Here is a 14,681-nt window from a genome sequence, read left to right as displayed (position 1 = left end):
AAGAGTAAATTAGTAATGCAGATAATACAAAAAAATAATTTAGTGTGAAATAAAGTTGCAGAATTGTTGAAGCAGAAGGAGAAGGAACCGTGATGGTTTATACAGTACAATATTCATTCAAAGCATTTTCTTAGTTTAAAAGGCCAGGCTACATATCCAAAGTATGTGTGCAAGTCCTGGAAAGAGAATATTTTCCTCCATTTTGTTTTTGGGACCACAGAGCTACAACAGTGAAAAACCATTTTTGCACAGAGGCAAGAATCAAAGTAAGGATGAAATGTACATCTGTGCAGTAGGGTATATGCGTGTACATTTGTGGTTTTATCGTGTTTGGATTCACTTGCAAAATATTTCATTTAATTTTCATAGCAGTGACTGCTCAGTGCTGCTCCAAAGTCCTCCCTCCAAAAACCCTGTCAGTGTTGATTTATCCTTTTACAGCAGGTGGTGGAGTGTTTATGCTTTCCTTTACATTTGCTTTGGCCAGACAGTTGGGGAGGCAAGTTTCCATGTCTAACAGTCATGCATTAAAAATGTATTAGTGGAACTATTTTTAGATAGTATAAATTGACATACCTTAAGCCAAATGCGTCCTCTTATCAGCCCATAAGGAACAGGTCCATAGTACCTGGAATCTGTAGAATTCCTGAGATTATCACCTTCTAACCAAACATGTCCTTTAGGCACCTATGATTAAGCAAGATAGAAATGTAAAAAGAAACCAGAACAGAATGGTGTTAAGCACAGTTTTCCTTGCAGTGTTTTTCCTGATTTCTGTGCTCTGTATTTCATGACTATGTAATGAACTAAATTTTATTGAGTCTAGTAAGACCCACTGCCAGATTTAGAGGGATGAGAAGGAGGGCTCCAAAGTATCTGTTCTATCATGTGCTCAAAACCCAATGGTTTGCAACAAAAAATCCAAAATGAAGATGTAAGAGGTTAGACCAATGTGACAGGGTCATTAATTTAATAGACTTCAAAAGAGGTCATTAGGATGTTGACTGAAAATCTGCCCTCCTGTCGCAGTAACAGCATGAACAGGGCAGCCACACACTCATCAACATCCTGGGGCCAGCACCAAGGCTAGACCTGTTAGTAGATTCATGATGAACTAACTGGTAATTGATTGTGACATCAATTACGAATAATCTCATCATTTTATCGGAGTAGGCTTGTCAAAGTTCTAATTAAGATCACAGTTCATTCTATGTGCAGGCAGAATCCACAACACATTATATTGCAATAATGATGATCACAAAACAGCAAATCCCTTTTTATAATTTGAAAATTAATGATGGTGACCTTATACTATATGACAAAGACCTTTCATTGCCCATATATATTATGCATTAACTATATTACATACCACAGATTCATGGCATTCACCGGCTGACTCAATGACAAAATGAGAAATAGCCACATAGCTGTAATTGTTACCTAAATGAGAGTATGGAGCTTTCATATGCGAAAAAGTTGCTCCTACAAGTCTTAAACTAAGATATCTGCTTGGAACAGAGAATGCTATTTTGTAATGTTTTCTTAAAAACGTTTCAGATGCAATAACTCTTGTTATTGAAATAACCTCTTTCAAGTTACCAAATAAAATACTTACTAATTATATTTCTAATTGGGTTTTGTTTCTAAAATTTTAAACCAGACTGAAAACTGTAATGAAGCAACATATTCTCAATCTAGAGAACATTTAAGATGAACTTGAACATAGTTTTTCCAAAACCAAGTATGTACTTGAAACATTGCTACGACCACAATTCAGAGGAAAAACATACTGAAACTAACTAAATAAACTATTTCAGATGAAACTCAAAGTAGGGGTAGGATTAATGTTACAGAACTGAGCCATGCAGACTCTAAACACAATAGTCTACGTAAGAGATTAAACGAAGTGAAATACCACTCTAGAGTAAAGGCTGGCTGTAAACCAGTAAGAACAAATCCAGGTCCCCACTGGATGAAACTGCAGTTGGTACCTGGAGGGATCTGGCCAGGTAAAATCCCCTGGGAACCTGGTCTTTAATCTGAGGCTCCTGCTCAGCCATGCTCCCAGGTGCCTGTGACCAGAGCAGGATCCAAGGCTGGCACACTGCCGCCGGAGCCCCTTCTCCGAGCCGTGGCAAACGTGTCAGCTGTGGATTCAGATGAAGGTTGCCTTTGGCAGTGCAGTGAAGCACTCAGTGCAGAAAGTGTCTGTGAGCCTGTCCATCCCTCCCAGCCATTTCTGTGGCACCCAGGAAAGGGGCTGTAGGGATGTTGGAGGACACAAAGCCTGCCCTCAGCATTTTGGAACCCACAAGTGACCAGCAATGTCTAAGCCCTTTTGAAACCCACTGGTGCCATCTTCCTTCCACAGGCTCTGGTATAAAGGAATGCCACCTCCTTTGTTTTTAACTGATCCACTGCTTCCACCAAGCTCCTCACTGCTTGTTCTCCCAGTCCTTCCAGACAGGAATTTCCTTTTCAGCTGTCTGTCACCTTTGTTGTACGGTAGGCTGATCAGATTCCTGGCACATGCATGGAAAGGCTTCCTCTGGGAAGGCCAGCTGGTTCCAGCTAGATGACTTTGGCCCTCCTCCTACCCATGCAGCTTTGCAAACAAAAAAGCCAACCAGAAGTGAATTTATACCTTTTAAAAAGCTTCTATCTGGAGTCAAACCACCTGTGTAGAATATGCATCTTGTGTTTTTGATAGGTCTCTGCTTGAGCATGTGCTGTCACTGCTGTTCTCCTCAAGGATTCCACGGAGCACAGCCTGTTTAGGACGTTGGCTGGGTATTTGTGTTCACTTAGCTCAGTGGGCTTGTTTCTCACGTGCAAGTCACAGCACGAGGCAGCATCCTGACCTTTCTAGTGCAAACTCTCCTGTCCAGCATCCACTGGAATAACGAGTCAGACATCACACTGCTGCCACTGTGACAGACTCCCTCAGCAAACACACAAACAGGACAAGCTGGGATCACTATGAAAGCAAGAATTTTTTCCTTACATATGGAAAGCAAACCCACATTAACATTTCGTGTTGCTGCAAAAGCAACACTTCTTGCAAGGTGCTCCTGTTTCCCTGCCAGCTCCCCTTGTGCTGTTCTGGTTCCTCACTTCTCCCAATTCACAGGCAGAATGCTCACCTTTTACTGTGTAAAATAAAGAACTACTTATAACTGAAGTATATCCAAAAACTTTCTAGAACACTTCCCATATTTCTACCAAGCTCCAAAATCACAAAAAGTAAAACAAATTAGTTTTGCCTGCAATGGCATAAAACTATTTCCAGTACGAGGAATAGTTATTTGCCTAGACAAGATGTTCAGTTTGCATTCCAAGTGGAACATTTGCAGTTATGTGTCTGCCTATCTCCTGAAATTCACCACTTAAGGTATTTTTGCAGTTCTCCCTGGAAGGTATGACTGGGCCCTACACCTCCAAATTTGGCATTAGGAGTACTGTCACAATGTGTGATTCATCTAGGGATAATGCACTGTAATACCTTTGTAGGGTGTCTGTCCATCATCTAGGCACTTCACTACAACCTAGAATTAAGACAAGCAATAAAAATCACAAGAATTACAGGAAAATGTAAAACCAAATACCAGTGACAGGCCATAATCATCAATTAAAAACAACAACAACAACAACAACAAAAAAGTAATATAAACCCCTTTGAAATAAAGACCAATGCCAGAATCCTTCAAGGCTCTATGCACCAAGCCATGCCTATACCACATCACTGATCTCAGTGGGATTACTCACAGGGAAAATAGTTCACTTGGAGTGTCAGCCTTTGCACAGCCAGGACTCAATCTGAAACACTGCAAAGGTCTGCAAGCACACTAGCTGGGAATAATATCCACTAAAGGAAAAAAAAATTAACTGTTGAAAACCTGTATTTTTAGTAAGAATGTATTAATTACACAGCAATGTCCTGCTGCTGCCAAAAAACCTAAGGCAAAGGGAAAATTGTGTGACAACTCAGTGTTGCGTTTTGGTACCTACAGGCAGTGGACCTCTTAGACAAAGTTAACTGTATCCAAGAAGTTCCACTGAAAGGACAGTTCCCACTACACAGAGGGACAGTGACTACAAACCCACACTGATCACACTGATGAGGGGTAAAAGCCCTGCACACAGGCCAGAACTAAAGATGGGCAAGTCTCACACACCCAGCAGGTGAATTCTCACAGAACTAGTGGGGCTCCTGCAAAACCAGCAATTCCTCAGCAGTGCAGGTTGCTGTGAAACGCTGCCTCTGACTGTCTGCAGACAAATCCCTCTGCCTCGGCAACCCCTGTGCCTCGGTTCTGTGCAGATTAGCTGAGGATTTACTTCCCAGGGACGGCAATTCTCAGGCAGAACCGGTTATCTGCAGCGCAGCTTAAACGTGTGAGAATGAAACACCCCCATCAGACACGGCTCTGCTCCCTCTGCTCCCTGCTCCCTCCCCAGGCTCTAGACCAGAACAAGACTATCTTTGGGAGCAACTGAGCTTGAAGCAGTAGTTCATTCTCTATCACCCTAAATAAGCATCTTTCACTGCCACAAATTGGCAAAATTTGCAGAGCTGTTGGAATTGACTTGGTGGTGCAGTTAAAGTGGCAAAACTGAAGTTCAGGGCAGGTATTTGATGCACACTCACCAGCAAAAAACATTACTTAAAGGGGGGAAACCATCGAATAATTATATTCTTTTGGTCTCTTTACATGATGCCAAACTTTTTTCTTTGATTACTCAATTATCTTCAAACCCAAGAGATAAGAATCCTGGGCTGCATTAACGGATATATTAGGAAATTATTGTATTGAAAATAAAGCTAACAGACTAAATTATCTGCCTCAGAAATACCCCCAAACCCAACTAAATGAAAACAGGCATCTGTGGTTTGGGGTTTTTGTTTTGAGAGAGCTTTTGCTAGTGATTTTAGGGGACTTTATAGAAACATGAATGTCTTGCAATCACAGAAAACATCAGCACGTTCAATCAGCTGCGAGTAGATGTTTGAACTTTTTGTAAGGTCACAGGTATTCACATCACCTCCAGCAATATCAAAGTTTCAAACCTAAGAAGAACTTTAAATCATTCCCATCTTTTCTTTTCAGTTCAGAGGCTTCCTTCTTGAGCTATGATAAGAACTAATCTCAGTGCTGGACAAAAGAATAAAGTCTGCGAGTTCTCATCTCTCCCTACTAAGGTCTATTTAAGTGCCTCCTACTTTGGTACAAGCAACAAATGTAATTGCTTCATGGCCTGCGGGTGTTCATTTAACAAAAGAAGCTTTTGTGAATAAACCACAGGTGTTACCTTTCTTGATTAAAGTGAAATATGATGAAAGATTCTACAATATCAAATGACAAATTTACTAAATACTGATTAAATTGCCTTATTTAAGTAAATTACATCTAGTTAGGATAAAATACACACCATAGAAATGCAGGAGTTTGTTTTATCACTCTATACTTAAAGTCTCACATAACTACTCCTTAATCCTTTATTTATTAATTCAGAACCAGGATTGAATAATGCTTAACAAATACTTTTTTTTTAATGATCCAGCTGCTCCAGGCACTGTTTCTGTAGGTTTATCATAAATGTTCTTCATATTGAGGCTGCCATCTGTATAAAACCCAACTATATTAATTAGCTCAAGATTTTCAGAATCAGGGTAAGCATTTATATTTACCTTTTTGTGCTGAAAAAAAGCTATGAAATGGTAGCAACCACACTGGAGCTTAAACAGTGTAGTAGATGTTAAACCAGCATCTTCTGTGTATGTTTAAAAGGCTGAATTATGTGGAATTTACTATTTCTTAATATAACAGAATGAATTTACCTTATAGACACTTCCAAAGAATTTAGCATTTTCCCTCTACTTGCTGAACAGTTTAAGCTGCTTATGAATAAGACATAATGTACTTGACCTAGTTTGTTTAAATGCACATATTAAAAAGAAGACATCATGATGTTGGTCCAGGTTGTTATTAGAGAGGATGACAGTGAAACACTAATGTGTTTTCATAGAGAAATCAAATGCCTTGTGATTACATATTTATATTATTAATTCATTCTCTGTACAAAGACATTTTTAATTTTAACAGAAGATTTGTAAAAAGGTAAGATATGAAGACTTGTCTAAATTTTGAAATTAAATATTGACCAATATTAAAATCACATACGTAAATGAAATTAAAATCACACTTCAGTGTTAACTCACACACCACAGGGGAACTAAGGAATATTAACTTAGGCTTGAATTTCTAAGACATTTTTCTCCAGGGTGCAAGCACACCAGTTGGGTGTTGCTCTATAACAAAAATGTGGGTAAAGTGTTACAGTGACTTGTCAGAGCAGTCATTGGTTATTTCAGTGCTTGGGGTTTAACCATTGCTGTTCCTTCTAAACTTTGTGTAATGTAGGAGTAACTGCTGCTGTTCTCAGCTTGACTACCTGGAACTTAAAAAGTTTGATCACTACACTCAGGGCCTAATAGGAGAGGTTTTCACATCAGAGATGTCTATGCCAGTCAAATGAGAAAAATGTCTGATTTCTCTCATTATCACTTTTTACCTATTCCAGAAGTTTTCAACCGTGTTAAATAACCCAAACACTTGCATGCATTGTTTACTGCTGTAAATATTTAATGCTGAGATCTAGATCATATTGTTAAATTCACAGGTCTCAATCACCTGGAAAAGCTATATATGATTTCTAAAACTTCTAAATGCAAACTTAAATTTAAATTATTAGTCATCTTTCCTTCTCTAAAACTATTATCAGTTAAAATTAAAACTAACTGCTTCATGTTCTTAGGCCAAAAGTTTCAGACCCAAATCTCCTAGCTACATTTAGGAACTTCTGAACAAAAATTCAGAATATGTCTGTGATTCATCCATCCAGACTCTTATCAGCCTTAGATTTACAGAAGAGGAGTGTTTTAGAAGAAAATATTGATTACAAATCCATCAAAGATTACCTAACAATTTACAGGGACCTTTCTGACAATTAATTAAGAAGGGTTTGATTTTCTTCTCCAGATACAGACGATGTAACAGGGTCACCCAAAAGTGAAAGTCTGAGAACAAAACACCCTGTGGGTGCAGACCCCAGCTGGAACTTACTGGTTCTAACACAGAACCCATCACCATCAGTGGCCTGCCCTGTGCTCACTGATCTGCAGTTCAGCCTGGGAGAGCAGTGGCTGATTAATAATATCATCAGGGTCAAGGAATCTTGTCTGCCAGCTCCATCAGGAGTGACCAGAATCTCTCCTGCACAGCTGGTACAGTCAGACTAGAACTTTTGCTCCAAAGCTTTAGTTGAGTCCCAAGCAGTTGGTTTCACCATCCTGAGCAGCGTCCTGAAAGTTATTACTGAACTTTGAGCAGAAAAATAACAGGGTCATAAAATGTAGCTACTTCTTGAAGTACCACCAAACCAAAGCTGTGAAGGTACAAAGACCAAGACACTTGAGCAGAAGAAACCCTGGAAATCATGGCAATTAGAATGATAAAATCCTTTGTGTTTCTTTTTCCTTGAACAATTTTGTTTTGACAAATCAGAATTTTGATTTAAAATGACTTTCAGAAAATTCAAGATAAGCATGAGTCTTGAACTCTCTATATTGGGATATAGAGCCATCTGCAAACCAACAAATATGCCAGATTAGCTCTCCTCTCCCACCAGACATTCAGCACAACTGCTGGTTTGAATTATGGCATGACTTCCTCTCGAGCCTCTACTACACCTGGAGCTAAAGAGGAGCAAGATGATTCCTTAGTCATTGTCCATATCAGCAACTCCTGAAACTTACTCAGTGAAGTACTAAACCATGAGTAAATATTAAGATACTTAGAGCAAAGGGAAAAGAAGTGCTGTTTTAATTAGGTTTATTTTTAATTGCTATTTAGGATATTTTAAAGAGACTATCCAACAGTTCTGAGTGCTGTGAAATACGAAAGCACTTTTCAGTGTCTTGCACGGCATATCCAAAACCTGTAGAAGTGGGCAGCGTTGTTTGCCTTGACATTATGTTATTCTTAGTGCCCACATCATATTCTTACTGCCTTTGCCAAGAAGTGTTGAAGAGCTCACAGCACTGTGCAAACACAGTGAGGTGCATTATCTTGACTTGTGTTAGCTCTGGAGCTCGCACAGGATGAGGAGATGCCATCTCCGCAGCCAGGCTCACTTTAGCACAAGGCAAACACTGTCCCCACCAGCAGCCAAGCTGGCAGCATTAGTGGGAGCTGTGATTGATCACCAGCACGCTGTTGCTGAGATATGGATTTGTATCTCAGCTTTTTATCACCAGGACTTGCAAAAGGCAGTTCCTTATTTACAGACCCTGCCTCTATGAAGTGACATTATTAGGGACTACTTTTGTTTAAGTGCCACGAAGGCTCAGCATATTGGTGGTTTATGACATACAAGCTGTTTGATTCTGATGGTTTACCCCTCACTTTTTCACACTGTAAACAGGACCTGCAGCACAAGAACATATGGTACGTAAAGAAATTAAAGCTAAAGTAAATGGCATTAAAACAAATTCAAATAGAGAAATAGGATACTCAGTCTGAATTATAAACCTGTATTAAGACCTTTTTAAACAGGAAATAAAAGCTTAAATATGCAAAATAACCTTTCTGCTTTTTTTTTAAAGGACCATTTCAGGGGTTTACTGTGATTAATTTCCTTATTAATCCTCATTATTTACATCAATATAGTTAAATGAAAAAAAATAGGATATCTTCTAGTAAGTGAAACTAGTTCTGAATACAACATTAGTTGTTTACCTTTTTGACTTCTGGGTTCAATACCACATTGCCTCTGATACAGAAAAAATACATTATGCATTCTTAAATGTTTATTACAGCAAATACACTTGTTTCTGTTTACAAATGTACATTTAGCACAAAACCAAATAAGAGCCCTGCAAAACTGCCAGCCTAATGCTCACATTCTATACCAGATATCAACAAAAAGGAAAACTACCTTTTCTTAACTTTGTAATATTATATCAGCTAATTCAAAAAAGGAATTTCATTATACTTTCATGTAAACAGGAAGATTTCCTTAATTATTGTTCTACAGATAAACTCCAATCTTATGTACTTAAATTGTAATTTCAGCACATGCCTAATTTATACCACTTGGTTTTATATGGGGCATTAGTTCCATCAGCCTTAATCCAACAAGTCCATCAAAGACAGTTTTTTGATGCAGCTTTATACTTAGTGCACTCTGACAAAAATAATTTTCTCTTCTGATGTATCCCTTCAGTTAAGTACAGCAGCAAGAGTATTTTAACTGCCACTGCTGTACTGCATTTCTACTTGACTGAAATACCTCTTTTCAGAACAACTTATTCAGCTTATGTATGATTTTTTTTTTTCTTTTCATTATAGCTTGGAAGGCTGGTTTGTTGTGTTTGGATTTTTTTTAAATCTACAGGTATCTCCTTGGTTGTTTGCAGTGATAATGCATCTCATCTATGTAATTTTACAGAGAGCAAATTGTAAAGAGTTCTCCATTCTCCTCTCTACGCATAAAGGCATCCTGAGAAGTATATTCATGAATGAACCAGCCCCTCAAGTAGGATCTGGTTTTAGCATTCTCTTAGGCTTCAGGGTAAGAATTTTGTGTGACAATGTTTTTAAGCACAAAAATCCCTAATTTAAATCCTGTAAAATATTGACTGAAACAGTCAATACAGAGCAAGAACAATTCCTACTAACATGACTTTAAGGATTCTCCTTTTAGGGCAAATCTAAAGCAGGTGCTTACAGGTAATTTCATCCTCAGCTGCATGAAGTATATTGTATTGCCATTACTCTGCCATCTCCAGGATCTGGCTAACTCAGAAAACCTATCCACTAGCTGGCAGCCACCAGCACAGACTGAAGCAGGGGTCTGAGCTGCCTAATTTGGCAATATTGCTGGCATCTGATATTCCTATTTACCGTTTAAGTCTGCAAACATGACAGGAACTCCCCAAAACAGGAGACAAGCCCTCAAGGAAAGCTGAGCAGTTTGCTAAAATAAAAAACAAAGAGTGCTCTCTGACCTCACACACTTCCGAGTCACAGCATTCACACACCACTCGGATTTCCTGCTTGAAAAAAAGCAGTTAGTAGCCAAATATAAAGTGCAAAACTCATGACACTTTCCAGGCTGTGCTCACTTAAGGAGTGGTCCCTTCCCCTAGCACAGACCCCCCAGCAGCACTCCTGGCCATTTGGAATCACAGCCCAGTCCTTTCCTCAGTTCAGACAATTATTTTTACAGAAACCCACCTCAGGCAGGTATCAATAGAACAGCCAGATCTCTGTCCATCTGCTGCCATTATTTGCTGTGAGGAATTCTGTGTTTGAGTTAAAAGTGCATAGCACAAAAAGGAATGCACTAAAGGATTCACTAAAATATGGAATCTGATTAGCAATTGCCTAAACATAAACACATATCACGTTTCCCCTCCCCAACAATGTACTTAGTGAATAATTCAGCCTCAGTTACAAACATAGACATCCATGTTGAGAATTTACTCTTCTGTAAAGGAAGTGTGTCCTGAACAGATGGAAAGACCTATCTCTTTACCAAGCACTAAAGGTAGAAGGAAAACAGGTATCAGGCACAAGAGCATTTCCATTTAGATAATTTCTCCTCCTAGATACAATTTATGATGTCAGAATTACAAAAGCTTGTCACTTCGCTGTATTTCCACGCATTAGCCTTTATGAAAACAGGAAATGGACTCTGCATTCCTCATCTGCTCTTTTTCCTCATATTTTGCATTAAAATTGCAGACAAGAAATCCTGCACTAGGGCAGAAATTGTTCTGCTGGATTTTGCTTAGTCACTTCAGTGCTTCCAGAAAAGCTGACATCTTGTTTTAGGTACAAATCTTTCCTGAACGTCCTTTACAAGACTAAAAAAAGTGAGGAACAAGATGCTCAGAGAAATTCAGTTTGTGTCTTCTGTCAGTGCACACAGAATTCAGGTTTCCCTCTCAGGTTGGTCTCCTCTGGGAAATGCATATTCCATCACAATTACTAGCCCCACCAGAGCTAGAGGATTCCTTCAACTTGGTAAGAAAGGTGGGTTTGTGTTCTTTGGGGTTTTTGGTAGGTTCTTCCTTGGTTAAATAGTTAACACAATCTGATTTGTGGAAAAAACTAAATGTTCTGTCCTCCCCTTCAAAATGTAATACAGAAAGAGTTCCTTCTTCTTGCCCACAAGTGACAGAAGTCTAAAAGAACAGCAGCTCCAGTGGCACTGGCATTACACCAGAAGTGCAGCTTAGAGGCAGGTGCCCAAGATGTCTGGCCTCAACACTGGAGTGCAAGGAACCAATTCAAACCCTCAGGATTTGTTTAAAGCTTTGTTTAAAGATTCAAAATGCTTGGGAATATCTGATGGCTCCACAAGGTGCTGAGTTGAGGTAACAATCAGACATGCTTCTGGGATAAGAAAAGCCCTACATTTTTCTGTGATCATGATTCCTGAGGATTTTTTGAATGACAGCCTAAAAAGAAGTTACTAAAAACATTCTGCCACTGGTCTTCCCAAATTCTGTGAAGTCTAGCTGCATAAGGACAAATGAACATGGAGATATTTTTTCCCTTTCTATTGCATCACCCGGCAAAGTTAGGAAAATTTCTACTTTTCCAACCATACTGAGGAAAATTAAAATATTGCTGCATTGAAATACAGATACACTAAAGTATAATTTTGAAAGAAAAATCTGTAGAGTCAAATACTAACTTCTTAGTGTCTAAAATACAGGAACCATTTTGCCTGAACACCAAGCACCTGCATCTGTACTGCACTTTATACAGAGAATTTCAGATTATTCTTTCAGGGCAGAAGGACTAAACAAAGGGCAGAGCAAAAATACTATCTGTCTACAGTTCCTACAGACACAAAAGGCAGCTTGGCATACACAAGCTAGAAGTACAACATTTTACTGTGAATATTCAAGAATAATGATTTATTAATGACATAATTTATGATTTATTATGATCCTCAAATACTGCAAATCCTTTACAGACCACCAAACCTATTTAAGTAATCATTAATTTACATAGTAAGAAACTCTAATACTTACATAGCTGTGACTCTTAAGGAAATCTGAAGGGTTGCTTGTGCAGACTTTATCCCCTTCCAAGCCAATTACTCTTTTACAGATATTTGATTTGGGATCATTTGGGCTTTTCACAATTACAATATCTCCTCTGAGAGGAAAACACAGAAACAAAAACAAACAGAAGAACTCTAATTACAAACTATTTGGCTGAGTACACGAGCATCCATGTGTCTACACCAAAAATATGCACAGGCATTCAAGACAGTCCATTGTGCTGAAAATTCTTGTGTACAATTTTGGTTTCTTCAGTTTTACTCAGGTATAATTTCATAGAGTTTTAAAAGTGGAATGAAGTTTTGTCATTTAGATCATTCATCAAACATTTAAGACACAACCTGAGACCAGTAATACCCATAGCTGGTTTTCAATCCCAAACTGCTTAGTGAAGAAGTTACATTCACTCAGTAGAATCATTTAGGGGAGAAAAAAAGGGATTTTTTTTCTATGTTTTGGACAAAGCTGTGAAAGCGACAATAGACTAAATCCAAACTGAATTTTGACTGTTTGTGCTGATAACTTCAACATCCTTCAGACACAACGACAAATTACCAGTCAGAAGCAGAGAAATACACCAAAAAGGAAGGACAGAATGTGGTTATTGACAAGCCCTGGCAAAGGGAATGTTAGGTCTGGTCTCAACAGGGGAGCGTACTTTCGAATGCAATAAAAGTGGCGGCTGAGGTTCTCCGAAAAGACAATATCAGAGTTTTGAATGGTTGGTTCCATTGAAGGTCCAGAACACTGCAAATTAAAAATAAAGGAGAAAAAAAATTACTATTTCAAGCTACTTCGATCTAAAATAAACTTATTTTCAAATGATATGCTCATAAATTAAAAAAGGTGTCATGTGGAGAACTAAAAATGAGCTCCTCCAAGGAATGTGTGATGCATTTAAAAGCTGAGGAGTCTCCAGAGCACCTTTTACTCTGTTACAGCTCCATATTTCCTTGGGATTGGTCCTGAACTGCACTAGGTGCTACAGACCCTTAGGATTCCTTTCAGCACTGCGTCTCCAAGAAATTTTTTAGGAGCAGTGCCCAAAGCCCTACCAAGCTTACCCCTTCCTCTTTTCTGTGACACAGAATCATCACAGAAGCTGCAACAGCAGCTCACAGCAAACTCCCCCATGCCCAGCAGCAGTATCTGCCAGATTAAGGACCTGGGGAGGAGGGGCAGGGAGCATAAAACACCCAGGAATTTGGCCAGAGTGTGAAACAAAGGCATTTCCTATTGGTGACTCCAGTCTTTCTTAAAGGATGGACTCTCTGCAAAAGGCTTAATCGGAGTTTCCCATTTACTTCAGTGATGCCTCAAGCAATAACACATCAGAAAACATGAATGCCTAAAGTGCAAATAGCTTTCAAAAAGGCTGGACCTGCTTCCCATAAATTGTGTTAAATGCTTCTAAGAAAATTAAGAAACCTGACGTACTGGCAGCATCCCATATAAAAAACTCAGTATTACAGTTTTATCTCCTTTTAAATGCCATGAAAATAAAGAGTTACCACAACAATTCCTCCAAGGTACTCAAAGGCACAGTGTGCTATGCAGCCATATTGCACCGTGTACCCCAGAAATCGGAAGGTTTTTCCTAGGACATTGCGAAGCATCCTACAGTGGTACAGTGCCCCGCTGGTTCTACAGCAAAACAGAAGAGGATCATTCAGTGGAGAACAACCAATCTAACATTTACAAACCCATCTCTTGTGTGCAATGGATGGATAAGATGAAAAAATCCCAACAGTGTAATGCAACCAACAAATAATCAGATAGACCTGAAGAGGTGGACATAGAAATAAAGCATCAAGTCTTTCTGTTCTCAGCTGCAGCACATTAAAAACATTAATGTAAACATTTTCTGACCCCCTTCCCCAAATGTTCAAGTCCAGTTCTGGTTAGGAGATCCAATTCCTGCAATGCTCATCTAAATAAAACGTTTCCTTACCACAATTCGATGGTTACACTTAAGGAAGTGGAAAACACATACTGAAGTAATTGAAGCAAGTTCTACATTCTGCAAGAAACCTGTTCCCCTTAAACTCAGTGTTGCCTTAAACCACTGCAAGATTTCCCTCTTTTACTGAGACAGGTCAATATAGCTTGCTAAGCAAATGTATTATGTTGAAAAGAAAAAAAGAAAAATGCTGTGTAAAATAAGCCCACTTCAAAATGAAATGAAGACATCTTCTACGTTTCGATGCATTTCACTAATTAAAGACAGGAATTTAAAAGTGCATAGCTTTATTTTCACATTTCTTACTAGAATTTAATGGGAATTTTGCTTGAATACATTCAAAAAACAACCATTATTGGGAGCAAATATTCTCTACCAAGTTCATTTCCTTGATCCAAAAAAGGACGTACTTTTTTATTTACATAAACTTCTCTGGACGAGTGCAGCTTAGACCAAGCTGTGATTCATCATTTGTAAGATTATCTGAGCAGTTTCACAGTAATGACCCAAAATTCAGTGGAAAGCAGGAAAGCCTTGAATTGTGTCATTGGCAGCTGCAGCACCCAACACACTGCAGGA

The 14,681-nt window shown here is 38.8% G+C and overlaps 1 protein-coding gene across 2 annotated transcripts in view; it reads right to left on the bottom strand.

The window, feature by feature from the left end:
• Nucleotides 1-14,681, bottom strand: part of IMMP1L (inner mitochondrial membrane peptidase subunit 1) — a 31,093-nt gene that overhangs the window by 4,092 nt on the left and 12,320 nt on the right. For both annotated transcript variants that reach the window (XM_066320508.1, XM_066320507.1), the window contains exons 2-5: nt 13,654-13,786; nt 12,801-12,889; nt 12,110-12,236; nt 577-687 (exon numbers count right to left, since the gene is read on the bottom strand). In XM_066320508.1, coding sequence (XP_066176605.1) covers nt 577-687; nt 12,110-12,236; nt 12,801-12,889; nt 13,654-13,758 — 432 coding nt within the window. In that variant the 5' untranslated portion in view covers nt 13,759-13,786. The remainder of the gene's footprint in view (nt 1-576; nt 688-12,109; nt 12,237-12,800; nt 12,890-13,653; nt 13,787-14,681) is intronic.

Source organism: Sylvia atricapilla, chromosome 6, assembly GCF_009819655.1.
Source record: "Sylvia atricapilla isolate bSylAtr1 chromosome 6, bSylAtr1.pri, whole genome shotgun sequence".
NCBI lineage: Eukaryota > Metazoa > Chordata > Aves > Passeriformes > Sylviidae > Sylvia > Sylvia atricapilla.
Note: the sequence above shows the minus strand (reverse complement) of the source record. Positions and strands in the feature narration are given on the sequence as shown.